The sequence below is a fragment of the Caretta caretta genome, chromosome 3 (assembly GCF_965140235.1).
Source record: "Caretta caretta isolate rCarCar2 chromosome 3, rCarCar1.hap1, whole genome shotgun sequence".
NCBI classification, from domain to species: Eukaryota; Metazoa; Chordata; order Testudines; family Cheloniidae; genus Caretta; species Caretta caretta.
This window is the reverse complement of record NC_134208.1, coordinates 169,725,736-169,739,957: the sequence shown is the minus strand read 5'-3', so window position 1 is coordinate 169,739,957 and position 14,222 is coordinate 169,725,736. Positions and strand designations below refer to the sequence as shown.

The 14,222-nt window shown below is 37.6% G+C and overlaps 1 protein-coding gene across 7 annotated transcripts in view; it reads left to right on the top strand.

Annotated features, from left to right (window-relative positions):
• The window catches only part of SYT14 (synaptotagmin 14), a 185,477-nt gene extending 181,511 nt beyond the window's left edge, over window positions 1-3,966 (top strand). For 5 of the 7 annotated variants that reach the window (XM_048843073.2, XM_048843075.2, XM_075127110.1 and 2 more), the window contains 2 exons: window positions 1,521-1,577; window positions 2,760-3,966. In XM_048843073.2, coding sequence (XP_048699030.2) covers window positions 1,521-1,577; window positions 2,760-3,073 — 371 coding nt within the window. In that variant the 3' untranslated portion in view covers window positions 3,074-3,966. The remainder of the gene's footprint in view (window positions 1-1,520; window positions 1,578-2,759) is intronic. The other 2 variants (XM_048843074.2, XM_048843071.2) reach the window with 1 other exon arrangement.
• The last annotated feature ends 10,256 nt before the right edge of the window (window positions 3,967-14,222 follow it).

The following is a 14,222-nucleotide window of genomic DNA, read 5'->3' as shown; positions in this document are numbered from 1 at the left end:
ATGAGGGAGAAGAGCAGAAGATGCATGGAGAGATGGGGATCTCACAGGCAAGAGAGATGAGTGTGGAGAGGGACAATGGAAGTTTGAGTGAGGGGATGGAGGTGGAGATGTGAGAATCAAGGTAGGGGAGAGATGACTCTGGGTTCCCTTAGGGAAGAAAGAATAGGTAGCTGCCCCTGAAGGTGTTGGAGAGAGGGAATAAGCTACAGTTTCCTATAATACATTAGTGTACAAATTTTATGCAGATTAGATCTTGGGGGGTTTTATTTCTGGCAAGTCTGGCAGTGCCCTAATACTTTACTTTCATTCATTTCCCAGTTATCGGGAATTACCTTATTATTTTATGTTGTGATTAGTATAATAATGAGGGCCTAATTCTATATGTGCAAACATGAGATCAGAGTTCTGTTGTTTCCATGAAGCTGAGATGTAATCTAATTTCTAGTTCTGATGTGAGTGCTAAAACACTCATGATCCCATAGAATCCCAGTTTCACCCATGGATCACAATGAGATTCAACTGTGAAAAGTAAGGTTTTGTTCAGACATGACCCTTTTCATAGATTAGGGATTGTGAACTCATGTAAATTTGTCAAAGTCCTTGCAAACCAAACCTGGAAGGGTTCCTGCATCTCTATTACTGTTATAAGAGTTGTAGTGAATTTATCAAGCTACAGACTGACCTATACTAACAATCAGAGTTTGGAATTTGATCTGATATAGTATCTATAGTATAATTATCACTATAGTGTGATGAAGATGAGTGTACTAATCCTGATGAACTTTTATGTATTTTTAAAATTCCATTATAATTTAAAATTATAAAGTAGTGCATAAACTTTCATATAATAATTGTATGCATTAGTTTTAATTAATGAGTTGTTTAAATTTTAAACTAGAGATGGATCCACATTTGAATCCCAGGTCTGAGCATCTGTGAACTTTGCGGAAGTTTAGATCAGTTTCACTTTGTGATTCAACTTCATCTCTGCTTCAGTCGCAAAGTAACATTAAATATAATGACTGATCAAGATCATTATACATTTCTAGGATTAACTTTTGAGGTCAATAATCTATCATTCTATTATTTGTAATATACGGAGCATAATTACTGTGTGTAGTCTTACTTAATATGCTGGAGTTTGCATGAAAAAGCATAAGGTTTGATAAAGAAGATACAGTGATATCAACCTAGTCTTTTATAACCGGATCACATGCATGATTCTTTCTATGTTCAATGTGCTTTAAATCCAATAACTATTAATATTAAGATCTCCCACTATTTAAGTGTAATTTTTTTGGTAAAGATTACACAATGAATGTACAAAATTCTCGTTTCATTAAATTTTACCCAACAATCCTGTTGTTCCATCCTCTATCTGAACAGAACTGCTAAGGTTTTGTGTTCTTCCGCTCCAGTGAACAGTGTTTCCTCTTAAACTTTAACCTTTGACCCTCTCTCACCAAACTATTGACATCTGGTCATTATTTCTTTTACTGCTTTCCACCCCCTGTTGTCAGACGGACTGTTCTGTTGTCTAAAACACTTGATAGGTGGACAGGTTTATATAATCCGAGGTGAGTTCCTGTAGAGACTAATTGGATGTTGTCTTTTTCATGCAAAAGGAAACTTGCCAGCAGTAAAGCTGTCCACGGCTGTCCACCATGTAGTTTCCAAAATGTACATTTATTATCTGTGGCACTGTTAAAAATAGTGGTAGCACATATCTCTGATTATGGATGATGGTATTCAGAGTATCTAAAAAGTGAAAATATGCAATGAGCATGCTCTACGCAAGCTCTAATCTTTTAATAATCTTCTTGTCATATATACGATAGGAATAAAAAAGCAGATTTTTTCAGACAATTATATACTTCTTAAAATGAGTAATAACTTTATGAAATACAAATGCTTATACAGTATGCAGGTGTCATGACAAACAAAAAAATACAATTTTAAAAATACAAGGCTTATCACTCAAATACTAAAACTCATGGTGTGTTAAATGCATTTTACAGTATATATTTTAAACATTACATCAGCATTTTGAAAGTATTTCCTAAAGCACTAGGCAAGCCACATCTTAAAGAACCATGTTAAATTGTGCAAAGATTATTTATTTTTCTCTCCAAAAACACATTAAATGTAATCTTGCATGAAACTAGGAACTACAAAAGAGATGTAATCTGTTTTGTAAATATCCACCATTTAATACATTTGGCTACATTTTGGTCTTTAAATGTAAACAAAATCAAAAAGTCTTAAGTAAGAAACCACATCCATGCAGAGATTTTTTTTTAAAGCATTTCATCCTTAGCTGTTTTGATGTCATTGCTGCACACCAACATTCGTTTTTCCTCTTCATTAGTTGTCTTCATTCCACTTGTTTGTTCTTATTTTCTGAAAACTCAGTGATATGCTTTTCAGTGTTGTGGCTAGTTGAAGCTTGCTAAGTGTTAATGCTATACCAGTCTGCTTTGTGTACAGACGTTGGGGGTGGTGTGAAAGAGAAGGATTATGAGGAATACCGTTAACTAAACTCATTAACATAGTGAAAATACCAGCTATGTCATTAGTGCAATAAAAATATTTTTGCTTACTTATCATCCTCTTCACATTATAACTATGTATGTCCAAACTGAGCTATGTTCAGTCAACATGGTATACACCGTATCCTTATGTAGTATGTCGTTATATATCTTGTTAGCAAAAAGTCCTAGTCTAACAGTTAACATTCCAAAATGTTATTTATTTTGTAGATACATATGTTAAGTTAACACTGCTGAATTCCATGGGTCAGGAGATGTCCAAGTGCAAGACGTCCATCCGCCGAGGGCAGCCAAATCCAGTATACAAAGAAACCTTCATTTTTCAAGTGGCACTATTTCAGCTTTCAGATGTGACACTCATACTGTCTGTGTATAATAAACGCAGCATGAAACGAAAAGAGATGATAGGCTGGATTTCTCTAGGTCTCAACAGCTCAGGAGAAGAGGAACTAAATCACTGGACTGAAATGAAGGAATCCAAAGGACAACAAATATGTAGATGGCACTCATTACTAGAGTCTTAATAGGTAGTACCAAGGGTCAGTTGTGGTTCCAGGGAGTTCCATGTTTAACAAGACTGTCCCTTAGTCACCACTAAGAGATCTGTTATGGAAGTAACAAATTAACATTCCACCTTAAAGAATGCACAGTGTGTGATGGAGCGGAACATTTTACACATTTTCTTCAATTAATTTGTCAGACACCTCACTAGTGTCACATTAAACCTTTCTGTACACAGACGAGATAGCAATTGCTCCATCCCCTTGATGCTTTCCGTACTGTTTGGTTTGGGATTATTTTCAATTTAGCAATTCAAATATATTTTATGTAAAAATTCCCAAATTATTATAAAATCCTCCTATCATCTTGGATTTTTTAGTGCTCTTATATTTTAGTTTCTGACCTGCAAACATCCCGATTTAGAGACATTGGCCTTTAATACAAGAAACAAATTATTAAACTATGACACAAGTAAACAAAACAACAACAAAAAATCACCACGACTTGGAAAGAAAGCGTAATAGGGAATATATTGCTATTTTAGAATGATTTTGTTTTTTACGCACTTAGTTGCATTAACTTTTCATTTCTGATGTGAAATTAGTTTGAAAAACTCTAGCACTCAGTGGAATCAGGTGAACTTTGACATAAAATAAATGTTTCTTCAATCTGTGATAGGAACAAGCTCCACATTGTGGCATAAATTGGGTTTTTCCCCATTTGCCTGTGCTGGTGCCTAACCCAAAGAGACCAGATCACTGTTCTGGTCCCTTGCAAGTCTGTTGAGACAGGTTGTACTGTAAAACTATGTAACTTTCTGTTGAAAGCACTTCCTGTATTCATGTATTCCAATATAGGAAGCTCCTAGAGCGTGAGTTTACTAAAAATATCTTTTCATTAAACCAATTGATATGCATTTCTTTAAAATGTCAATATTGTGAAGATTATGTTGAAAGATCACAGAAGAAACAGTAGTAGTTAAACTGCTAAGGTAAAGGACCAATTCTATGACTTTGGGGAAAAGAAAGATATTTTTGTTTCCATGGCTGGTCATGTGAATTGCAGAGTTTCAAGAACCATAATTTCTAGTCTTGTTGGAGGACGAATACCAGGGATCTAGAAGAGAGTTATTTCCTCTCTATTTTCCAGGTGGCAGAGAGAAATAGGGCTAACCCCTGAGTTGTCAGGGCTTGCATGGAACATTGAACTCCCAAATGTATGGGTCCATTTGCTCTGCATGTATTTAAGGCTGGCACGGTTGGCTTCATAGCAACATCATGGTAAAAAAAAGAAAAAGCTGCAGCATAATGGACAAATTTTGCCTTTGGACATGTACCCACAACTTCCACTGACATCAAAGAGGTGTGGGTGTGTGTGTAGAGCTGAGATTTGGGCCTAAGTACCGTAAGTACAGTAGAGTATCACTAATTCACACTGACGGCCAGATCCAATTCAGATTACTAAATATTGTGGATTATTGAGTCAGTAATGACACCGGTTTTAAAAAAAAAAAAAGTCAGGATTCTCAAAATGTATTTTTGTATTTATTACGATAATTTTCATTTCATCTTAATTGCTACTCTACCATATGTGAGCAAACATACCAAAGTTTATTTCTTAAAAGTAATTAAGTCTTACTAATGTGAGACCCCCCCAGTGCAGCATTCACTGAGAAGGAGGGTGCGATCGCTGTATTATTTTTGGTGAGAATTATTGATGTTGTAGTGAATTTGGGTAAAGAAAGAAACTCTTTCTTGTTACCTCTGAACAGTTCAACCTTTGGGATACAAAGACCGTCAGGTACTGTGTGATTGCATACAGCAAGTGTATAAACTTAAAGATACATCATGTGACTCTCAGATACTCACAATACTTAAATGATTTCATCCCTTTCCTAAGAAATCTCCAGTTATAGTTTTGAATTGATGTTATTTCGTGCCTTTCATATCACACTAGTTGAAGCTGCTAATACAAACGGATGGTTATATTTGCAGAACTGGGCCTTCAATTTTTATTGGCTTAAGGATTTCTCAGAACATTGCCACAGGAATTTTCTTTCCTGTCTTGCATGTTGTTTTTTATGTAAGGCACAATAAATTTCATTTTGGTAATTCAAACATCCAAGAACTTTGATTAGCCAGAAACATTGTAAGTAGCAGTACAGTATAAAGTGTTCCTTCCAGTTCTGTTTGTTGCTCAGTTTGTGAGGTGCAACTTCAAACTCGTAAATGTTTAAATAAAAAATACGTTAATTTTATGTAAATAAGAAAAACCACCTCAATTTCCCCAGCTCATTTTGGTTTCACTTACAATAGACAAACTTATTTACTGAGTTACTACCAGGAAATATGTCATACGTAACCTCTCAAGGGTCATGAACCACTTATATTTGTGAATATTTTCAAGCAGTCTTCTAAGATCAAATATTGTCTGTCAAGGGTTGTCTCTTGTACAGGTTTCACTGTATAAAGTGGTGTACAGTATTTCACAGTAACTACTGAACAAGATAATTCCATTGCAGAGCATGGAAGATCTCAGGTCACCACAGACTATATTACAAATTAAACTTGGTGAGTCTATAACCTGGAAAAGGAACCCAAACTACACTAAACGATGTGAGCAATCAAATTCCTTTGGAAAAGTGATATTGTTTAGGAATGACATTTTCATATATTAACAATTCTGACATATAAGACATTAACATATTAATTTAGACAAAACATGTCTAGATGCATGTTGAGTACTAATAATCTAACCAGATTATTTTTGTTAGATCGTGATGCTTTTCCAAGATTTTCATATATGATTTTCATAGACATTCAACAAGTGTATCACAAAGTTAAAGGTCTTACTTATTTAGGCTCATGCAGTATAAATGTATATGAAGAGCTTAAAGGAATTTCTAATTTTACATGGACATCATATACAGGTAATAGAATGTGGTCAGATGTTTTTGTCTTTCAAAACTAATCACATCATCATCCACTGGAATTCACATGGGAATTTTTATAAATTGGTGGTAGCTCTGGTAACTGCTATGTTGTTCTTTATTCCCAGGTCAGTGTTATGATTTGTGGTTTTGCTGGGGTTTTTGTTTTGTTAATTGCTTAATGTGAATCTACACTCCCATATTCTAAATCTGCCTTTAGATAAAGCTTTGTGCAAACCTTACCCCAGTGGCTGATGCACAGAGTCTTTTGTATGCATTCAGATAGAACAAACCTCAACCAAGGAACAGACAATCCAAAGAACAAAAACCCTGGTATGTAGGAGAAAGAAATCAGAACAGGGGCTTTGTGCTGGCCCCAAAATTGTGCATGATTCTATTTTCTCTTGACTTTTTCTGTTGTTGTTTACCCTTCAGACTTCTGCTTTAAAGATACAGTCAGCCCTTATAAGAATTTATCAAATGATTAAATTATTTTTCTCCTGTATATCCGGATTCCACAGAGATTACAATCCTTGAACTGATATTGGTTTTTGTTACAACACCGCAATGGTTTTTTACCCCTTGGGTTGACATAAAACAGTAGTTTCTTGGAGAAACTACACTTAAAAGGAAAGGAGTATTTGTGGCACCTTAGAGACTACAGCTCACGAAAGCTCATGCTCAAATAAATTGGTTAGTCTCTAAGGTGCCACAAGTCCTCCTTTTTCTTTTTGCGAATACAGACTAACACGGCTGTTCCTCTGAAACCTACACTTAAAAGGGTTTTCTATCTTTTCTGCAATATATATACCTACATATTTGAAAAAAGGATTAAAATCTTCCATACTATATATGGCTCCTTACAAATAGGATTACAAAAGTGAAAGAGAATGATTGGCTCCATACTTGAATTTGCACAAAAGATTAAGGGCCAGATTGTGACATAACCGGCCAATACGAGGGAATATGAAGTTACCAGGTGCCCTATTACTCCCCTGCACTGGCCAGTAATATAGCAGTGCAAGATGGAGGACAGCCTCCTGTGCAGGTGGGTGGGGAGTGGAGAGAGGGGAGCCTTGGCTCCATTCCCCCATTTGCCGGCCAGAACATGCTCTGGGGAGAGTGAGTCTGTGCCAGGTGCAGAGAACTTCGCCCTGGGCAAGAGGGGACATGGCACGTGCAGTCACCGTCTGGTTCCCAGGCTGCTCCTGCGGCAGGACATCTACATGCTGCCCCTTGTGCTGGGCTTGTTGCAAAGCCACAATTCAGCCTTAGAGTAGAGTCTAGCTTCTTGGCTGACCAGCAGCTGAGGATTTGCTGGCATGCAAGAGCTATGGATTCAGCTACTTGACAGAGACAGCATAGTTGCTAAACATAATTAAAATCCTCAGAGCATATTAATAAAATGAAGGTTCAAAATACAGTGATTACTGGAAATTAAGGCATGCCCTTTTACTGGTGTGTCAGGCTCTATATCAGCTGAACAAGTCCATAGGCTATAATGGAGTCGGCGAGAGTACCCAGACCCCCGACTGGTTTTATTGCAGGTACTATAGAAGAGGACAGTTTTTCGGCACTCTAGAGACTTTCACCCATAAACTCTTGCAATCATTCTTATTGGCTACAATAGTGCCTGTTTTTATTATTTTCCCACCTGACACTTTTGGGGGGGGTTTCTTTTTTTCCTACCTCCCCCACTTTGTGTTTCTGTATTAGTCTGTCCGTTCTCTGCCCTCACTTAGGGGCCTGGTCCTGTGAGATGGTAGGCACCCTCAACTTCTGTTGTCCTCAGCCACTGGCCTTTGACAACGAGGGCACTCGGCACCTCTCATCACAAGGCACTGAAGTGGAGTGCAAAATAAGGCAATTGACTCAATTTTGGGTGCCTTGCAGCATTAGAGTTGGTAGACGACCTGTACTCAACAAACATTATGTTTTCAAAAATTGTCTCCCAAACTAAAACCAAATAATCCCTGTTACTATGATTCAGTCATCCCCCTACATTATGACTACCTTCTAGATTATTGTTGTGAATTTCCCTTTCTTTTATATATACTACCCTTGTAGCTTACTGCTGGTGAAATACAAAGTCATGAGAGCTTCAAAGAGATGAAAGGATGGAATTTGGAAAAACTCTATCTTTTAATACAATAAAAACTCCCATTGACTTAATTGAGAGAAGGATCAGACTCTTTACCTATCCATCACACTTGTCTGTAGGAATGCAGTCTTGTCTAAAGCAGTTCTCTAATATTATGGCATGTCAGTAAATACTCCTGGGGGAATTCTGTGCCACTGTGCAATGCAGAATGTTGCATAAATTAATGTTGTGCATGCAGAATTTTCTTTGCCCCCCCCCTCCCTAAATGGGCTGCAGAAATGTTGGCTGCCACTAGGGGCCACAGGACCTGGCAGAACCCTGCTCACAAATAGAAAACAAGGCCAGGGGAGGGGAGGGAGAGGGACCTGGAGGGTTCCCAGCAGTTGCAGTTCCCAGCACAGCCTGAAGGAAGGAGATGGCAGTGCACAGGAAACTCCATGCAAGCCCAGGACCCAGCATCAAGCTGTTTCTCCCTCTGGATCCCTGGGCTCTAAGAGGGTAGGGTCTGTGAGTGTCTGGGTCAAGGGCAGGGAGCTAGCAGCTGGTCTCTGGGAGAGAGGGAGTGTGAGTGTTTGGGCTGGGGAGGCCCCGCAGCGGGCATCTGGGGGGAGAGGGTGTGTGAGTCATCTGGTGGGGGGGGCTGCAGCTGCGAGGAAGGGGATATGAATATCTGGGCTGGGTGGGCCATGGCTGGGCTCTGGGGTGTAGGGGGTGTGCGTGTCTGGCCCCCTGACTAGGCTCTGGGGGAGGGAAGGGGGCAGAGAAGCAGGAACTGGGAATTGTCATAGGGGTTTCTTTAACTCTATATTCCTGGGGGAGTTTTTTGTGTGTCTGTATTTGACAGCCATATTTGCTGACAGGTATTTTGAAATAAATTACCAAAATAATTGAAACTGGCATGATTATATAGTGTTATTTTGACCAATAAAATTTGCAGAATTTTAAAATATTATGTGCAGAATTTTTAATTTTTTGGCACAGAATTCCCCAGGAGTAAGTAAAGCAGACTATCCTCTCTCCTTATGTTGAATTTTCAGTAAGAGCTAGACATTTATATACTCTAAGGGTTCTATTTGCCTATTGAAATGCATGCCTAACTCCTATTAATGTTAATGAGAGGAACTCACAGACATTAACGGGAGAATAGACCCAAACCCAAAAGAGTAATAGGATCATCAGATTAGAGCACTGATATACCATGGTACCTGCAACACAACCAAATGTGATTTCAATTACGAATGGAGGTAAAAGCCAATTATAGGAGACCGTTTGAGTCTCAAATTTAAGTATTTAAAGAATCTTTTTCTCCCCTCTTTGGTTCTATTTGTTCCAACTTCTGGATTCTTTCTTTTACTTTAGCATTAACTTCACATTTAATAAAAATGGTCCACACATATTTTGATTGTTTTAACTGTAGCATTCAGAAAAGTACAGTGCTAAAGTAAACTGCCCCAGGAATGTATTATATCTTGTAATCTCTTAAATCTGTTACCAGGTTTTGTAACATACTGTAGGTAGATGATTTGTTTTGTTTTTGGTGGTATTTTTTGTGGGGAAGATCCATGGAAGCATTTCCTTGTCACTGAATGAATGCCTGATAAAATGATGTCAGCAAAGAGTATGAGAATTAAAAATAAGTTTGACAGCATTAAACAGCCTTTTGTTGTATGGGTCAAATTCTGCTCTCAGAAGAAAGTCTAGTCCCTGGATCCCAGACATAGGAAAACCAATGCCGTGTTGATGTGCAGTGGGGGCAGGATTTGTGGGGGCTACACTACTTAAAAGGCACACTTTGCTCTATGGGTCCCAACACACCCTATTTAAGGGATGTGGGAGGGGTAGAGGTCATGGACTTGCTGTAGTGTGTACCACTGGCTGTTGCGTCCTCTTGACTGGTGGGGATTACTGCAACTTTACAGCCTTATTGCTACCCCTCTGTACCCTAGGAGCTGGAATTCTTCCCTGCCATAGGCCCTGTAGAACCTCTTCAGGCTCAGCTACTATTTAGATCTAGGTTACAGCCTTGTAAATATGGCCTTCAATGAAGTTACTTCTTATTTAAAATGGTGTGACTGAGTGCATAACTTGGCCCTATATAAATATTGTGTCTGAGTCCCTCCATGAACAGTGCTAGCTTCTGTTAGTGCAACCCAGACCGTGAGTTCCTAGGGAGCTCCAGCCATCAACTAAAGCTGCCCAGCCATGGCAGAAACCTGTTGGAGGGAGAATGGCAGCAGGACTATCACCTGCCCTCCAACAAGGATGAGTAGCTCCTGGGTGCAGGGGGGGATGTAATTTGTACCTCCCCTTTCCTCTTGTGTCCAAGGAGATGAATCTGGCCCACTGCATCCAGTTAACTGTTGCAGTGTGCTGTCCAAAATCCTACATCCATCCATTATATACCTAGAGTGGATTGATTTATAACTTTTGATTGATTTCCAAAATATAAACTTATACAAACTTGTAAGAATCTGCCAAATGAGCTAGAAACATTAGTGTGGCATTGGGATACAGGGAAATTTCTAAGACATGGTACAGTCAGGAGCTGAACTTTGAACAAGTTTTGATAGTCAGTTTTGCTATGGTTCATTATGACATTTTAAGAAAATTTCTAAAGCAGTTTGAATGTTTTAAGAAATATTAAAAAAAATAAAAAGCAACGCTCTTTTATGACAATACAGCTAGTTTGCTGTCCTTTCCTGTAAACCACAAGGTTCATTAATGCTTGGAACTGTTTCATTTATTACAACTGTTTTTAATGTAATTTTCCTGACCAAGTGTAATTAGGGAAATCTTTTATTTACTTTTTTCCTTTCTTTGCTTGTTTTAAGGAGAGGCTTTTCCCTATACAGTATATATACTTTCTTACAGAGCTTTCTTATCTATTTTTATAAAAATTGATCTAACAATGTAAAGTTAAATGCTCTATGAGCAAAGCTACATCTCTGTTAACCAATCTAAAGTGCTGTACTAATGATTAAGGGCCGGAACCTACTGCCCCTACTCAGGGTCTGATTCTGCCACACTTCTTCATGTTGAGTAGAACCTTACTGCACAAGTACTTCCACCGGTTTCAGCGAGACCACTCACAGAGCAAGGTGCATGACTAACAGTGGCAGAACTGAGCCCTCAGTGAGCAGTCCTATTGACTTCAATGGGACTTCTCCCACAAATAAGGGATGCAGGGTCTGCCCCGTAATTGTGGTTATAGATTATAGTTCCCTTCATCTTAAATGATATCAAACTTGTTTGCTGGTGACTATAAACTAATAATTAATCTTTCTTAGTGAATTCAAATACTGTATTGAATTATGCTGTTAGCCAGATTATTAAAATGTGTTTATTTCACATTGTAATTCGTTCTTTCATTAAAATATATAAAAATATGGGCTTGTGAAGGAGTATTTGTATGGAGAGAGCACACCGCCACCAAATTTTATATGAGTGTATTAAATATATAGTATGTAGCATTTTATTCACATACTTTTATACTGCTTGTATACCACTGTTACACTCGATGCCTTGTTTCTTTTGTATAAAACTAATATGTAGAGAAACTGATGTTATCATGTATAAACAATGTCACTGTAATTTGAGAAATGTCTTAACCAGATTATTTCTAGTACAGAAGGTTTTAAATGGCAGGTCAGTTTAACATAGCACATTTTCTTGAGAGGTTTAAAGTTGTCCCTCTTCCTTTCTCAGCTGCATCCCAAGAAACTTCTTCACATGATTGTTTGTACTTAACAGACTGTCGTGTCTGATGTTAGTCACATGGTGTTAACCAAAGAACCAGCCCTGTTTCTAATTCATTGGACAAATAACTTTGGGCCTTGATATCATAGAATTACTGAAGTGACAATATGGATCTCATTGAACTAATATAAAATTGACATATCTAAATGTGATTCACCGCTGGGAATAGAAGATTTTTTTTTCTGACTAGTTGTACATTATTGTATCTGTATGTGTGTGTTAATCAAATGTGCCCACAAAGCAAACAAAAATACAAATAAACAGTGCAGACATATTTTACCCATTTAATGCCTGTGTCAGGAGTGTACAACTTCAAGAAGCCTGGTAATTTCAAGCCTATTCCTGTCTGAAGCCCTGATAGCATAATGTAGCTGTATACCTGTACTGCCCTTACCAAGACAAATCCATATCATACTAAACATACATCTGGTTAATATTCATAATATAACAAAACCTCCAACCATTATGTTTCCCTTTTAAATTCTTTTCATTAGATGATTCGTCTATAAAGTTACAGGGTTTTCATCTTCCATTTTCTTCTATCATTGCAAATTGTTTGCACTTCCTTAACAAAGACTTACGACAACAAAAGCAATTTAAGAGAACATACCATACTTTCCAAGTCTTATTCAGCACATGAAAAAGAATTTTAAATATCAGACTATAAAAATGACAAAAATTAAAATCAGTACATTCTGATCAAGAAACTGACAGCCTTTCAACCCATAATTCCATGAATTAACCAGAAGCCTTCTTGATTAACTTTTTTGAAGTGAAACATCAATGCCCAATTAGTGATTTGGGGTTTTCCCCCCTTCCTAAAAAGGGCTATCTTTTTTTTTTGACACTAGAAATGGAAACATAAAGAACTCTTCATCTTTATGCTTTGATCTCCAGCTAGAAACAAGGACTCTAAACTGACGCCTGAAACTGAATTTGCCCTTTATTATCAAACTTTCTTGCCCATCTTTTCCTTTGTTATATTTTAGGTCAAATAAACAGAAATTAGCATTCTCTGTAAATCAGTTTGTTTTATATTCTGACAGTAACAAAAAATGAATGACTCCTTTTTCAACTACTCACATGATTTATTAGATATTTAGGACTTTGAAAAAGATATTGTCGAGATGAAGACTCCTTTTCTCATATCATTTCAGCTGGATGTAGACAAAAATGGAGTTCTAGCAGTGAATATGCAGCTCTGCATATCATGTATCAACTTGTGGGGTGCTAGTAATATTTTATGTTGGAGAAGGATTTATAATTAAATGTCACGCTGTATCACAGTATCTCAAATTGAGTGTTGTCAGAAATTTCTTGTTTTGTTTTCCTTTCCTTATCATTAGCGAGCTAAAAACTACTTTACAATTTGATACTTGCTTACAGTAACCCTAAATCTCTCCAATGTGCATAAAAAGTTACTGCTGTCAAGTTGTCTTTTTATAAAAAGCAGAAGAGGTTCCAGCATGTCTGTTGCTGCTAAAATAGACATTTCCTGGTTTCAGAAAAAGGGTTTACGGAAAATTTCCATCATGTATTTGTAGGTATACCCGTACCCATAAACACACACAACTCGAACTCATCAATTAGCTGTGAACGGGGCCATAAGATACAGTTCGTGTAGATACGACAGCTTTAAGGCTGTTATTCACATGCTTGAGACTGTGTAGTTAAGGATTTATAATTTTTGTCTACCTTCTCTCTCTCTCTTTGTGTTTCTGTTGATCACTATGTAAACCATTTTTGCTAAGTCCTGGATTTGCATGGGTATCCTTTGTTAATTAAAAAGCATTCAAGGAATCCAACCTTTCACATCTGAACCTTAATCGCTGGAAAATATTTGAAAGAAAAATGCGTTGCAGAAGCTAATTAGGTTTCTTTTACCTTGGAATTCACTGGGTCTTGTGTAAAGAACCCCACTATTTAGCAAATAGTACTAGCAGGCTGACAGTTCTATGGAGTCTGCGTTTTAGGGAAAGGATGAGATCTTAATTTCCTGAAGCTGAATCTGGACACAACGCACCCCCTTTTGTGCTATTTCCGAGCTTTTTAAAGAGTTCCCTCAGTTCCTTTTGGAAGCTCTCATAGGCTCTGCCTGTGTCTTGAATCGTCTAACTACAGAATTTTTAAAGCCCAGTGGTACCGTATATCCTCCAAATGCAAATAAAGGGACATTCAGGTGACTATTCTGATTGCCCTCCAAAAAAGGCTCCCATAGCATTTTGTAGACCTCATCTAGATGTCTGTGAATTTATTCTACCTACAGATTTCACAGAACAGCTGTATGCTTAATTTATAGGAAGTTTTTAAAAGACAGAGTTAAATAACCTAAGCTAGTTGGGGTTTGGCTCAAACATTTTACCGATGGTTATACTTTCAATAACAC